Below are 15,714 nucleotides of genomic sequence, written 5' to 3'. Positions count from 1 at the left end.
ATGTTCAGACCTTGTCAAAATTACATAGAAACCTTAATAATGTTTATTTTCAAAAGCAATTACCTATTATTTGAAATGTGTTTGTTTTCGCAATATCCTATTTGTCTTCCGAGTGTTTAAAGAATAACGATTATAAATCTTTTGACATGTCAGAGTAGAAAAGCCATTTGAAATATTTAGAGTTGTGTTTACTGCATTATATGTTACTTGAGCCTGTGCTGAGAGATTTGTTTTAACTAGTGAAAGAAGATAAAACCAGTAAAATCCCATTACACCTTTACTATAATAGGCTATACTGAAGAAGAAAAAAAGTAGTTTGATGAAATTGCATGAAATTACTATTTGGGTCCTAAAAGACTGTTTATTTTAAGATGTATGTGTCTGTGTTGAAATAATAAAGAGCAGTCACCTGCTGCTCTCATGGCGAGTTCTGACCGAAGTTGGTGTTTTTGTTGGAGCAGTTTGTTTTACATGTCGGTGTTTTTCGCTTGTAAAGTGCCCCATGTCTGCTGGCTTGTTTATGACCTCCGTGTCAGGGTTCAGAGCAGGGGCATCTTGAAGCAGACTGCGGCTCTCGCTGCTGCTTCTCTTTGAAGCGTTGTTTTTGGGAGCTGTGGAATGGGAAGTGCAGATTTGTCTGGACAGGATGTCGAGTCACTGCTGTAATGTAGGATACAGCCCCCCACTTCATACTCCGATACTGGCACTGAATCCACGCGTCCGCATCTGGAGACGACAGGAAGCACATTTCTCTGCAGCTGGATTGAAGGCATTGCTTCTGTAGAGGCTGTTTTTGTTTTTTTAAGCACGAGAACATATAAACCGGGTAAGTCGTTGAAAACGGGTTTGTTACATGAAGACTACTCGCATTTATCACTTTACGACTTCATGTTGGTTTCTCCCACTGCTTTTAATTCATGGTGTTTCGTATCGCAAAAGTTTACGCACAGTAAATGCACGATTTTGAAATCAAAGCATTCAGACGAAAATCAGTAGATTTTAACGCAGATGTAGGATTAGTGCAGTTTCTATTGTTCTCTGTAGACAGCCCAGGGGTTTGATGTTAACGCAATAACAGGGTACTCTAACCCCTGTGTTGTGTGGCCTGCCTAGACATGCATGGCTTCTGGCTGCTGCATACAATAGGCCTTCACTTACACGCACATTTCCAGTTATTTTGCCTGCAACAGAATTATAGGCATTATTAAACCACCTGAGCTCCTTTTTCTAGCCCTGCAAATGTGATGGCTCAGTGAATTAATTTCATCCCTGTAGGCCTGATACATATTTCAGGTGATGATGACTCACCTCTGGACCCTTCTCTCAGTCCTGCTGCTGGTTTGGTCTGTGGCTGAAGCACTGAACAGTCCTGAGGACATTGATAATGAAGTTATGAAACGCACAGAGGTGGAGCTCTCAACGAGCCAGGTCAGTAACACAGGAACACCTAAATGACTTTTTTGGTGTCCTTTTTTAGGTTGATTAGATTTATTGAATTCAACTCAGTTCGTCATCTCTCCTGTTTTACTATCAGGTTACTAAAAATGCCATTGGAAATCTGAGTGAAACACAGAGCAACATACCTACTACGTGTGAGTTTTCAGAGTTTTTCCTGTGGTCTCTACTTTACATCCCCCCCGCCCCCCTCCACACACACACACACAGTTTTCTTTAAATTTCTTGCCTTATCAATTCACAGCAGCAGCTCCCTTGAGCACAACAGGTTCTGTGAGCATCAGCACTGTTCCTCAGTGTCCAGGAAACCAGGTGATGCTGGAGAACATTATGCAATGTGGCTGTCCCTCTGGTATGGTGAAGGATGGAGACAACTGCACCTGCCCGGTGGGCTTCTCTCAGGATGGAGCTGCAGGCTGTAAAGGTAAAAAGGGGCTTGTTCATTTTTGTTACAGGACTGGTCTTTCGGGCACGGTAAGAACTTCTTTTAGCTGAATTGAACTATGGTTTATGTTTGTATGTCAGTCAGTACCCATTGATGAACAATGTTTTATACCGATTGGCTTGTAGTGATGCCAGCGACATATGGCACGTTATCTTCTCTCCCCTCGACAGATGTTGACGACTGTGAAACCGAGGAGCCAGGACCATGTGGTCTCCATGCCAGCTGCACTAATACCCCCGGCTCTTACTCATGTAGCTGTCTCCGTGGTTACCTGATGGGTGCTGGAGGTTGCCAGGGTTTGTATAGGCATCTGTTTGTGTAAAAGTCAGTGGCAGAGAGGATTTAGTGTGTGTTAGCGAGCATGTTGAAAAGAAAGTTTTGGCATTGTCTCTAAGTTCTCTACAGTTAATTAGCAGTAAATATTTATGATGCATGTGTGTCTTATGGTTTTCCAGACATAGACGAGTGTGCTCTGGCTGCAGTGACAGGCCTGCAGGCCTGTCAAGGGGATGCAGAGTGCACAAACACCCCTGGTTCCTTCACATGCTCCTGTCGTCCTGGATATGTCATGGCGCTTAATGGAAGAAGCTGTGTAGGTGAGGCTGTTGTTGACATCAGGTGTGTGTTACTGTCCATTTACAATAACATAGTTTTTGTTCAGAGGCGTTTTAACAATTATGCCTGCTTCACCTGGGCTGAGGTAGAAGTTCAGGGGCTCACATTGTTCCTGAAGACTTTATTACAGGATAGTAGTGTCTTATTGGTTTTTTTGTATGTATGTTTGTGAACTTGATGCACTGTATTATGTATTTTTAGCAGTCAAACAAAGCTTCTATCTTTGGTTTCCCCTTCCTGCAGACGTGGATGAGTGCAGCTTCGAGGAGCAGTGTCGTCGTGAACTTGGAAATGTGTGTGTGAACACTCCGGGTAGCTTTGCTTGTCAGTGCCAGCCAGGCTTCAGAGCAGAGGCCCCCGCCTGTGTCGGTAAATTTGTTTTTGAGCTTCCTCACAGCTGGATAATACTGATGTCTAGATTTGATCCAGTGTCGTGGGTTTCTAATATTTTGCTTGATTTGGCCCAGATTTAACTCAGGACTGCTGACAGGGACAAAGGCTTTGCATGCGATATGGCTTAAATCTGCTGCTTCGCTGCCTGCTTTCTTCCTTCTTCTTTGTTTTTGTTCCCAGGCATCTATCTCTGCTTCTTGAACTTTCATTAAATGACTTATTCCCTGTATTGTGCTCTACTCTGTTTGCTCTCTTTTTTTAACACCTAATGTATTTTTTTCTGTAACTTTTCTGCACTCCTGCTCTCAGGTCCTGTGTGTCCAGACTACACCGTGTGTCAAGGTATGTTCGCTTCTATGCTTAACACATGCTGCTTGCTTTTATTAGGGTTTGAATTGTTAAGGTATACCAACCGAATCATATGCAACATTCAAAATTGGGATTTGGTGTTCCTTATTAGAGTTTCTTGTAATATATAGTAGGTATGGAAAGTATTGAAACCCTTTTTGTTTCATTGCAGCCATTTGCTAAAATCAAAAAAGTTAATTTTATTTCTCATTAATGTACACTCAGCACTCCATCATGACAGAGAAAAACAGAAATGTAGATTGTATTTATTAAAAAAATTTTTTTTTTAATATAACAGTCATAAGTATTCAGACCCTTTGCTCAGTGTTGAGTAGAAGCACCTTTTGAGCTAGTACAGCCATGAGTCTTCTTGGGAATGGTGCAACAAGTTTTTTACACCTGGATTTGGGGATCTTCTGCCATTCTTCCTTGCAGATCCTCTCCAGTTCTGTCAGGTTGGATGGTGAATGTTGGTGGACAGCCATTTTCAGGTCTCTCCAGAGATGCTCTGTTGGGTTTAGGTCAGGGCTCTGGCTGGGCCAATCAAGGATGGTCAAAGAGTTGTTCTGAAGCCACTCCTTTGTTATTTTAGATGTGTGCTTATAGGGTCATTGTCTTGTTGGAAGGTGAACCTTCGGCCCAGTCTGAGGTCCTGAGCACTCTGGAAGAGGTTTTCTTCCAGGATATCTCTGTACTTGGCCGCATTCATCTTTACTTCAATTGCAACCAGTCGTTCTGTCCCTGCGGCTGAAAAACATCCCCATAGCATGATGCTGCCACCACCATGTTTCACTGTTGGGGTTGTATTGGGCAGGTGATGAGCAGTGCCTTTTTGGCTTAGAATTAACGCCAACAAGTTCAATCTTGGTCTCATCAGACCAGAGAATCTTTTTTGTCATAGTCTTGAGTCCTTCATGTGTTTTTGGTAAACTATGTGGACTTTCCTGTCTTGCACTGAGGAGAGGCTTCTGTCGGGCCACTCTGCCATAAAGCCCCGACTGGTGGAGGGCTGCAGTGATAGTTGATGATGTGGAACTTTCTCCTTCCTGCATCGCTGGTGCTCAGCCACAGTGATCTTTGGGTTCTTCTTTTCCTCTCTCACCAAGGCTTTTCTCCCACGATTGCTCAGTTTGGCTGGACAGCCAGGTCTAGGAAGAGTTATGGTCGGCCCAAACTTCTTCCATTTAAGGATTATGGAGGCCACTGTGCTCTTAGGAACCTTGAGTGCTGCAGAAATTCTTTTGTAACCATGGTCAGATCTGAATTCTGTCTCTGAGCTCCTTGGGCAGTTCCTTATGATTCTCATTTGCTCTGACATGCACTGTGAGCTGTCAGGTCCAATCAGTTAAATTAAACGCAGCTGGACTCCAATGAAGGAGCAGAACCATCTCAAGAAGGATCAAAAGAAATGGTCAGCATGTGAGTTAAATATGAGTGTCACAGCAAAGGGTCTGAATACTTATGACCATGTGATATTTCAGTTTTTTTCTTTTTTAATAAATTTTCAAAAACTTCTACATTTCTGTTTTTTTCTGTCAAGATGTGGAGTGTACATTAATGAGAAATAAAATGAACTTTTTGGATTTTAGCAAATGGCTGCAATGAAACAAAGAGAAAAATGTAAAGGGGTCTGAATACTTTACGTACCCACTGTAGTGTTAATGTCTTGCCCATACTTAAGTGTTGCAAGTGCCAAATCCAAATGTTGAATGCTTATTAAAAACTATTACAGGATAGGAAAATTACACAGTGTTAATGCAGAATGCTGCTTTTAACAAGTAATAAAATGTTTTATTGCATTACATCAGAGTAAATTGTAATTAAAACGTTTTTTTTTTTCTCCTTGTGGTACACTAATCTTTTGTTGGCATCCGCTCTGTCCCAGATGTAGATGAATGTTTGGAGAGTCCTGCGGTGTGTGATGGTCAAGGTGTATGTGAGAACACACTTGGGAGCTACAAGTGTGTTTGTCGACCAGGTTACCGGGGAAACGGCACACACTGCGAAGGTAAGCAATTAGTGCTGATGTCCCTCAATGGAAAACTCTTTATCTGGTAGAATGGGGTCAACTTCCTTGTGTGCCCATGTTTTAATGCTTGCTGTTCTGCATTCCATTAAAATGATCCAGAGTGGCAGAACAATGTTCATTGAGTGGAAATGAAATGAGTTTTTAAAAGTTTTCTTGTTTCCAGACGAGAATGAGTGTGTGCTAGGGGGCCACAGATGTGACACAAACGCTCGATGTGGCAATGTCATTGGCTCATATTTCTGCCAATGCTACCATGGCTATAACGGCGATGGACACTCTTGTTTTGGTGGGTAAGCATTGTTTTAAGTGTGATTTCCCATTGTGTGTGCCTGTAATGAAATCTCTGGGTCTCTGAGGTTCTGCCAGCAGTACTTGTTTAGTTCTAACAAGTAGCACCACTTTGGCACTCACGATACAATGCTCTTATGGGATTTCTTTATTTGCAGACATAGATGAGTGTGCTGTGAACAACGGACACTGTGAACACAACTGCACCAATGAACAGGGAGGGTACAGTTGCCAGTGTGGCTCAGGCTTCCAGCTCCACCAGGATGGACACAACTGCACAGGTGAACATTTGAGAGGGTGCTGATCAATATACTCCCAAGTGCCAACAAGAGCTAACCCTTTATTCTTGCTCAATGCTTCACGTTTTATATGGTATGAGGTAGTCAAGTCCACTGTGTATAACACGTTTACATCATGAAATCACCCTGCAGCTTAGCTGTATTAACACTTGAAAATGCTATGGAAAATAAACAGAAACTCCTTGGGACTCTGAAAATAACTTTACTGTGTTTTGTTGTGGGTGAAACAAATGTTAGGTTCATGCTACCATGCACACCCGAGAACTTAAGTATAGAATATACACAGGACACCCTGCTGACCACTTAAAAAATTCTACTTGTGTTCTAATTGTTAACATTAAAAAGCTTCAAGCAGGTCAAAGCATTGTCTTTTAAGTCTTTCTTTAAAACTAAAAGCAGGGAATGTTTGATCAGTATCTTAAAATGTATGCTTATTAGCTCATCTGCCTGAAGTTTACAAACTGAATATCTGGCTAGAATCCTTAATGGTTTACTTACCTCGGCTTTAAACTTAGCAAAAGTGGTTTGAAATTGGGGGAAACAGCTAGACTGCTATTGTAAAAAGAATAAAATGTAATAGTTTTGCTTCACTTGGCCAAATACTGCTTTCACTGTTATAGTGCAGATACTAACATAACAGTCTGTTTCAATCAACTCTTAGCAAATAGTAGAGTACGAATGAATGTTCCCTGTTGATGAGTGACTTCTTTAAGCATAATCTATTTCATATATTTCTATTGTTTGTCGAAAAATTAAGACCATTGCTGTACATTGCTGAGTGTCACAAATTTTTTTTCATAGTAGCACAAGGGGGCGCCGAAGACCAAGATTTCATCTGGGTCCCATGATAAGGACTTTTCACTTTAAGTGATTCACTTTAAGAGATTACTCTTCAGACGTATCTTCATACATATGTTGGAGCATGAGATAGAACGAATGGGGAAAGAGTTTGATTTAAGTCAGAATGAGCCTTTACATAGTGACAGGTTTTTCCAATTATGTTACTTAATGTCTCTGATCTCACAGATGTGGATGAGTGCTTGATGCAGAATGGGATCTGTGGGCACATTTGCATTAACACTCAGGGATCGTTTCAGTGCTCCTGCAGGCCCGGCTACCAGCTGCACATTGATGGTCACACCTGTGTCGGTCAGTCACTCAACATAATTTAAGCTTGTTTATTTATCAGCATGCAGCATAGTCTGAATCTTCCATGAATATTTTGTCTCACTCTCTCATTTCGTGTGTGTCAAATTGTCTGTGCATCTTTTCTGCCCAAACATTGAAGGATTTCTTTTAGGCACATTTTTTAGATTGACTGATATGAGAAAGCCACACTCAGTTAGGTGTCCGTTGCACAGCAGAGATAATGGTTGCCCCATTTTTTTTTTTTTACATGTGTTTGTGTTTGCAGACATTGATGAATGTAAACTCCAGAATGGTGGTTGCTCTCACACCTGCAGTAACTCTCCAGGAGGACACACCTGCCACTGCCCTCCACCTCTGCTGCTCGACACAGACAACCTCTCCTGCAGCAGTATGTTAACTTTACTCTGTGAATTTCAAAATTTCACAATTTCGCCAACTTTGTTAAAGAGGATGAAACATAAATTAAAATATTTACACTTGTAAATAATAATAATAATTCCATCTTTTCATTTTTATTTGCTCTGAACAGATGTAACATCTTGCAATCTTAGAAACGGTGGTTGCGATCATGTTTGTGCGGTGTATGCAGAGGGACAGGTCCAGTGTAGCTGTCGAAAAGGCTGGAAGTTGGGCGAGGACAACCAGCGCTGCATAGGTGAGATCCCTCTCACTCTAACCTTTAAAGACACTTTGGGCTTATAATTCACAGGAGCTGTTCATGTTATTTCTCAGTTCATATCTGCCCAGTTGGATGGCGTTCTTTCATTTTAAGGACACATTATGATAAAAACATGTTTAGTCTCGGCTATCTGTTAAAGCAAACACATGCAGTACAACAATTATTGACATTGTCCTTTAGATAAAAACAGAGAGGTACTGATAAGGCATAAAGAGCTGAAAATGTAAACTTTTTAAAAATAAATTTTACATTTACCAGGCTATGGTGTTTATAAAATGAAATGACATTTTAGTTTGATTATCTGCTGACAGCTGATTAGTCTCAGCACTTAAGCTGTTCTTCTTAGACTATAAGAACGGCCACTTAGTGTTATCAACAGTGTCATTTGGTCGATCAGCCTAAAAATAAAATCAATTGATTGTTGTTGTTTATTTAGGTTTGTTCAAATGTCGATGTGTTTAACCTTTGAAAATCATAACTGCCCTTCTTTTTTTAATTATAAGATGTGAATGAGTGTGGGGACTTTACAAACGGAGGCTGTGAGCAGCTCTGTTTGAACCACCCAGGTGGATTCAACTGCACCTGCAGAGAAGGGTATCAAGTTCAAACTGATGACCTCACAAAGTGCAAGCGTGAGTCAAACGTCAAACATATCAGAGTCAATCTGAAAGCATGTATGCAAAAGGACTAAGTTTATTGAAATTCTATTTATTTCAAGTGTTCCCTTTTTACCTCTCTGCTGTTCCAGCTGTGTGTGAGCCTCCCTGTCAAAACTATGGAGTGTGTGTGGCCCCAAACAACTGTGACTGTCCTCCAGGTTATCCTGGACTCGGCTGCTTAGGTACGAATACGGAATGCTGTAAATGTTAATTATATGTATAGATGTTAATTTCACAGCTTTTAGCAATTCAGTGGTCACTTTAATAACTAAGTCAAACAGCTAGGGTAGCATTAGGGTGTATTCACACCAGGAAAGTTCTTTAGTCCGCTTTCTTTGGTTCAGACCAAATACAGTGTTTCTTTTTTGTTTTGGTGCTGTTTGTTTTCACATTGCACTTTTCGCAAGAGGCCCAGAATTCATAAACAAAACCGCATGTGTGCAAAGATCGTTCAATCATTGGATAAAAAGGTTTAGGGCGGGGTAAAGCGGTAATCGCAAAATGAAAGTAAACAATCATGGAGATCTTGCGTGCTGCACTCGCTGTCCTGGTATTCTACATTTTAGCAACAATTTCATCCATTTAGTACAAGTACGAAAATGTTTCATTGTGTAAAAAATGTAGATCAGATATGTGTGGGCAATCAACCGGTGTTATGATGAATGTGGCGGAGGTTATCAATGAAGTATGTGGCGCAGGAAAAGCTCCAGGAAAACTCTGCTGCAGCTACTGTTCTGTTCATTGTCTGTGTGATTTAAAAATATTTGATAATAAAAGAACAGAGCGATGAAACACCAGTGAAAGTGTCTGAAAGTTAGACTGAAGATTACTTCCACGTCTTATATCAAAGAAGTAGAAACAAACAAGAACACTGTGCTGCTAACCAAACAATTACTTCCCTTAATGCGCGAGGCAACGGGGGCCTGTTATGTCTGTTATGCGTACAATTTTTAGAACTGGGTCAGACAGAGGTCTGGTTGCTTTCACACCTCAAACGAACTGTCCAAGGGTTCGTTTGGAAGCGAACCGAGACCACCTCTTCAGCTAGGTCTCGGTCCGGCTGTTTGGAGCGCACCCGAGTTTGATGGTTTGTATTCACACCTACCCAAAAGGTCCTGTTGTGGAATTTTTTCCATTACCAAAGAGTGAAAATAAAGAGTGAGAAGATCTATTCAAAAAGGAACCCAGAGATCGATCTGGTCTCAATGAACATTTATTCGAAGGCAAAATAAGCGTTCGAAGACCCCTCTCTCACACGGTGAGGAGAGAAAGAGGCCCCGAGAAAAGGCAAACATGAAAACTTATACATTTCCATCACACTACACAGATCACTTCCCCATCACGCCACATAGAGCCACTGCCCACCTGGCAGGGCACAGTTTATCCCCTAGTGTGAGAAAAGAGACTACATGACTATTTACCATCTCCCAAGGCTGAGAAGGAGATGGAGTCCTGTGAGAAAGAGCCTGGGTGACTCTTCCCACTTGTACAAATGGTGAGAAATAGAATAAAGGGAACGAAATTATGGAAAACAAAACACACCAATAGGCTGTGCATGTAGTATTCTAAAACATTTCAGATACATTTTATATGACAGATTCTATGATACCTTCGTACAACGCATATAGTACACATGGAGTAAAATTTTCCATAACAGTCCACACCAGGGTTTTAGTTGGTTTCAAGCGAACCAAACAAGGTAGGTGTGAATACACCCTTAGTCTCAAATGAGTCTCCCGCACACTGTCTAGTCCTGATACTCAGTGTTTGTTTGCAGGTTAGTCTGTGTGCGGGAGTGCACTTCTTTTTTTTATTATTTTTTCACGGTTTTCTGCCTTTATTTTTGAGAGAGAGAGAGAGTAGATAGTGACGGAAATCGGGAGAGAGAGGGGATTGACATGCAGGAAAGGGCCTCAGGCCGGAGTCGAACCCCAGGCCGCCCGCGTGGGGACTATAGCCTCTATACATGGTGACGCTCTTCCACTGCGCGACAGGCGTGTTCACTGCAGATACGGTATTTGGTTGCGGAAGTTCAGGGAAAGCCCTGCAAAAGCTCCAAAGCCTGTAGATTTCATTTGTCTGTAATGTTGTTGGCAAAAATCAGGTGGAACAATCACAGTCTATGGAAACAAGTAAGTACATTGACTTAAAAGGAATTACTGATTGTATGTCTGTAAACATGGTTGCATAAAACTATGCTGTTTGTGTGTTTTTAGCCATGTGCTCCCCACCTTGTGCTCATGGAGGCACCTGTATGCGCTGGAATGAATGCCTGTGTCCTCTTGGTTGGACAGGATCAGGCTGCCACACAGGTGTGTTACCTCTGACAGGGATGTCCCTATAAAATGCCCCTCTTATGTACAAGCACTCATTGAACAGACTGTCTATTAACAAGAGGAGATGTATTTTATTTTTAAAGGGGGGACAGAGAAAACTATGGTTGAAAAACACTGTTGAATAGAAGTCTTTGTTATTGGCTGCCTTTTGTGTTTCTATAGATTTTATTTGACATTGTTTCCTATATTTTATTATTTCCATAATTATATATCCTGTTTTGTTTTTCTCTATGTGTATTTTTGTGTGTCTTGCTCAGCGGTATGTGAGTTGCCATGTGCTAACGGCGGGCGCTGTGTGGGGCCCAACACCTGCCAGTGTCCCTCTGATTACACTGGCCCCCAGTGCCTCTTACGTGAGTGACAAAAACCAGCAATACATGCATCTGGCTTAGTTACACCAGACATGCACATAGTACCTTCTATCTCCCTGTCTGCTTCACAAGTAGTACTTTACTAGCAGTGGCTGGTAAAATTGGGTTTCACTGAAAGTTTATAAACAAAAAAGTTAGCTGGGTAATGATTATGCTGTTTAGTTTATTCCCATGTTCCTTCAGACAATTACTTCTATCTGGTTGTTATTTTTGCAGCCCTGTGCACTCCTGCCTGTCAGAACGGGGGAAGATGTGTAGATGTCAACAAATGCATCTGTGTTGGTGGATGGCAAGGCGCTCGCTGCCAGAGAGGTAAGAGTGCACCCACTGCATTTATAGCTACTGTAGCTATTGATATGGAAATAAATGCTTTTTAAATACAGAAGCCATCTTAAACCCCCATGTTAAATGTCCTACATGTAACATATTGAGTGATTTAAATCATAAACTGACCTCAACATCACATCAGAAATTAAGAAGACATGCTATGTCAAAGTGCTGGCTTCTCTGTAAACAAGGCAGAAGCCAGCATATCCTCCTCCTAATTTTTAATTTCGATGAAGATCTTGTTTTTTTCCTACTTGCTGCATACATATTGCGACTGCTTCTTGTATATGTTATGCATGTAATGAATAAAATATGACAATGGCAACATTTTCACATTTTTATCTAATTTTCTTCATTACCTCGTAAAACCCTTACCAGATTGGAGTTAATGTATAAAGCTGTAATTAACTGAAAATACATACCGAAGGGGGGGATTTTAAATAATCTTTTTTTTTTTTTTTTTTTTTTGGCCTTTTTGCCTTTATTGATAGGACAGTGGATAGAGTCGGAAACAGGGAGAGAGTGGGGAGAGACATGCGGGAAAGTGGCCACAGGCCGGACGCGAACCCGGGCCGCCCGCGCGAGGAGCAAAGCCTCGCAACATGGTGCGCGCGCTGCCGCTGCGCTATCGGCGCCACCAAATAATCTTTTTTCAAAGAGAATTGCTGAACTCTTGCTGAAAAGGCTGTTATATTTAGAAAACAAACAAAGTCCAGCTGCAGTCCAGATTTGAAATACTGATGTCCCAATTCAAATCTGGGTTCTTCAAAATACTGTCCAGGCGGGCAATAACCCCTGGCAAGACACTATGTCTATGAGGGTTGTTTGTCTATCAGTTTGTCCTCTATTTCCTTTTTTTGTACATATATTTTATTGAAGAAAAAATATGAATAACAACAATAACAGCAACAACAAACTTTTTCTCCTTCAAGTTTTCCCCTTTTTTATCCCACCTCCCACAACCCACCCCTGGAGACAGGTACAAAACAAAAAAAAGACAAACAGCAACAGCAAAGAAACAGAGACATTTATGTGTGTGAAATAGTTTACGTGTGGCTTCCAAGGACTGCGAGCGGTAGTATATCTGACCTAAAGGGCAAATACCTCACATTTGTTCGAGCAGAAAAGTAATAAAAGGCTGCCAAATCCTGCTGAAATTATCATTAGGACGTCGTAAAGCCAATCTAATCTTTTCTAGTTTTAGAAGTTGTAATGTATCTCTAACCCAGTGTTTGGATCAGGGCGGGGAAGCCTGTTTCCAATTAAGTAAAATTATTCTCCTCGCCAAGAGGGTGACAAAAGCAATGCAATCAGACTGTGTCCTAGGAAGATGATCACCTTCACGCTGAATCCCAAATATGGCTGATAGCGGATTTAGGTTTATTGGTTTTTTAAATATCTTGGATAGAGCATCGAATATAGAAGACCAATAACCCGAAAGCATCGGACAGGACCAGAATGTATGGGCTAACGTTGCAGGTGAGAAATTACATCTGTTGCACGAGTCATCCAGTGCTGGATACATCCTTACAAGTCTGGCTTTAGACAAATGCAATCTGTGTACAACTTTGAACTGAATTAGGCCGTGCCTGGCACAAATTGACGAGGAGTGTATTCTTGAAAAAATGTCTGACCATTCAGTATCTGTAATTTGTAAATTCAGATCAGCCTGCCATTCTGCTCTTAATGCATCAAGAGATGCCAACTGTAAAGAGGAGAGTTTCATATATATGGCGGATATTATGCCTTTGTTAGATGGAGCTATTGGAAAAAGAGTATCCACAGGCTGCTGTTCAGGGAGCGCAGGATATGAAGGCGTATGGTTACGAATCCAATCCCGGACCTGGAGAAATCTAAAAAAATGTGATGTGAAGCTGGTCAAATGAAGCAAGAGTATCTGCTATATATAGATCTTTAAATGAGATAATACCTTTCTCTCGTCAGGCTAAGAGAGTTATGATCCAGTGAGGGAGGGAATTGATGGTTTGCCACAATTGGGGCACAAAGTGAGCCGGCCTGCCAGCCGAAGTGCTTACCCACTTGAGCCCATATGCGCAGAGAATGATAAACTAAGGGAGCAGAAGATGCAGGACGTGGCGTGATAGGCATTGCTGAATATAACAAAGCTGGGAGGGAAAATGGAGTTTGTCCTCTATTTCTACCATGGATCAAAGATGGATTCAATTGATCCATTAAAAGGGGGCTTTCATCTGCCCAGGGTCATTCTAGATCTTATTTTTTATGTCTCCAACAGAGCCTGTTGTTTGTCACAAACCTTGTAAGAACAGTGGAGTTTGTGTCGGCCTCAACCGGTGCCAATGTCCCAAAGGATTCACTGGAGACTTATGTGAAACAGGTGAGTATAGTTTGTGTAGGTGTGAGTATTTAAGACTTTTAATAGCCTTAGCATTAAGAATCTTGCTGTGTGCTTTGTCTACAGCTGTGATCACCCCCTGTATACCACCCTGCCAACATGGGGCTACCTGCAGTCCTCACAACTCCTGTACCTGTCCTGAGGGCACAGCAGGCCTGCGCTGTGAGAAACTGTGAGTATGAATACTAAAAAGACTTAAACACTGAGAACTGACTCACTAACTACGACTACAACTAACAGCTGATCTGCTACTATCCACTTTCCACTATCTGCCTTGATTACCCACATATACACAGGTGTAATGTCTTCTGAACATTGTAGCTTTTTTATGGATTTTAGTGTTTGTGTCTTGCCTAGAACATGCCCTGTTGTCACCACTGTGGTCAGTATGGCTCGGGCAGTGAGAAAGGCCTTTAGGGAAAGTTATGTTGACCGGTGTGGACCCCTTGGAGTTCAGCTTTGCACTAAATACAGGTAACATCCTTATTTTATCCTTTTAGTCTGGATTATGTAAGTGAAGTATGCTGTTTTCATCTGAAAGTCATAGATGGGTGTTGACTTACTACAAAGCTGTTTTCTACAAAGATGAACGGATCTCCATCTCTGCTTTGTCTGCTCCCAGGATAAACCAGGCACGTGTGTACCTGCAAGCCTACAGGGTGGGCTACAAAATCCAGTGTCCACAAAGGAAGGGCAGGTGAATTGTGTACATCTCACCCTGAGGAAACATCAACCAACCAACAACATTTGGGGAAAACTAATAGGGCATGGAGCAAGAAACTGAATGAGACTTGTAAAGGGTGTATCAGTCTCTACCTTTAATAAAGCCTCTGTATGCCTCAAGTTTGGTTATGTGCTCTGTGATGTCTTCTGAAAACAACTTTTGAGCCAGTTTTCAACCATATTAAATGTTGTTAACATTGTGATATAAATATTCCTTAGAATAAATAATGTTTAGTTTCATTGTTTGCCATCTTTTTATATTGTAGCTAAAACCTGTTAAATGTTACTATAGAAATTGTGTATTATCTTGAAGGTCTTTTTTCTTCTTATCTTACTGTCATTGACTTCAGTCAACCAGTCAATCATTATCCAACAATAAAAGCAAGCCAAGTTAAGGTCAGTCACAGAGTCAGGTCATGGTACAGATCCAGTGAAGATTAAATGTCACACAAACCACTTTTTGAAGTCAACATCTTAGATTTTAAACTACAACTATTTCTGTAATCGACAAGAAATTGTGTCAATAGAAAAATGGTAATTCTTTGTCTACCCTTTTGACAAAAAACAAAAACAATTGATCATAAAACAGTTTATTGTGCACTTTGTTGCACTTGCTGATCACAGTATGACAGACAGACCTAGTTCATAAAGAAATTCAATTATCAGGCTTGAATTACTGAGGGTTTATTGGATCAGACTGTAAATAAAGCGTTTGAATTGAAACACGTATGACGTTCACGAGAGGCCATGTGATCCTGCGTGCTTGTGTTTATGTCATCAGAAGCCAACTAATTTTTTACTGTGTCACCCTGTTCAAAAATGCAAGTAACCTGGTTAATTGATGTGTATGAGTTATGTATTGAATCTTTTACCAAGTTAAGGTCATCAAAGTTATTTATTTTTTTTCCTGCTAGCGTAGCATTACTCTGACATCCCATTTAGCTTTAATCAGCTCTTTTTCTCTCACTCACAGCAACAGCCTTAGTAAAATCATCAAAATAAGCAGTAAAATCATTGGTCAGGAACAGCAGTCACTCACTAACATCTACAACACCAGAGTCCTGAGCAAAGGCACCCAAATCTCCACTGACCCTTCACACACCCTGCAACCTCACTACACTCTGCTGCCTTCAGGGCGCAGGTACAGGGCGCTCCCACTGAGGACAAAGAGGGCCAGCTCCAGCTTCCTCCCCACCTCCATCCGCCTGTTAAATGGCTGACAGT

The 15,714-nt window shown here is 41.3% G+C and overlaps 1 protein-coding gene across 1 annotated transcript; it reads left to right on the top strand.

Annotated features, from left to right (window-relative positions):
- Positions 1-74: 74 nt before the first annotated feature.
- On the top strand, positions 75-14,604 carry LOC306828159 (uncharacterized protein). The gene is made up of 23 exons (XM_079350435.1): positions 75-826; positions 1,276-1,428; positions 1,535-1,592; positions 1,700-1,879; positions 2,071-2,196; positions 2,356-2,496; positions 2,759-2,884; positions 3,218-3,250; positions 5,142-5,264; positions 5,449-5,571; positions 5,732-5,854; positions 6,899-7,021; positions 7,287-7,409; positions 7,551-7,676; positions 8,204-8,332; positions 8,449-8,541; positions 10,576-10,671; positions 10,953-11,048; positions 11,283-11,378; positions 13,648-13,749; positions 13,834-13,939; positions 14,125-14,241; positions 14,390-14,604. The coding sequence occupies exons 2-23, from the start codon at positions 1,297-1,299 to the stop codon at positions 14,466-14,468; spliced, it is 2,451 nt and encodes an 816-aa protein (XP_079206561.1). The 5' UTR covers positions 75-826; positions 1,276-1,296; the 3' UTR covers positions 14,469-14,604.
- Positions 14,605-15,714: the final 1,110 nt, after the last annotated feature.

The sequence above is a fragment of the Symphodus melops genome (assembly GCF_947650265.1).
Source record: "Symphodus melops genome assembly, chromosome: 8".
Classification (NCBI taxonomy): domain Eukaryota; kingdom Metazoa; phylum Chordata; class Actinopteri; order Labriformes; family Labridae; genus Symphodus; species Symphodus melops.
The sequence above is the reverse complement of the archived record's forward strand: the minus strand, read 5'-3'. Positions and strand labels throughout refer to the sequence as shown.

Coding starts and splice junctions, on each gene's coding strand:
- LOC306828159 (XM_079350435.1), top strand. CDS start 1,297: ATGATGACTCACCTCTGGACCCTTCTCTCAGTCCTGCTGCTGGTTTGG. Junction 8,542..10,575: donor TCCTGGACTCGGCTGCTTAG/GTACGAATACGG, acceptor GTGTGTTTTTAG/CCATGTGCTCCCCACCTTGT. Junction 11,049..11,282: donor TGGCCCCCAGTGCCTCTTAC/GTGAGTGACAAA, acceptor TTATTTTTGCAG/CCCTGTGCACTCCTGCCTGT.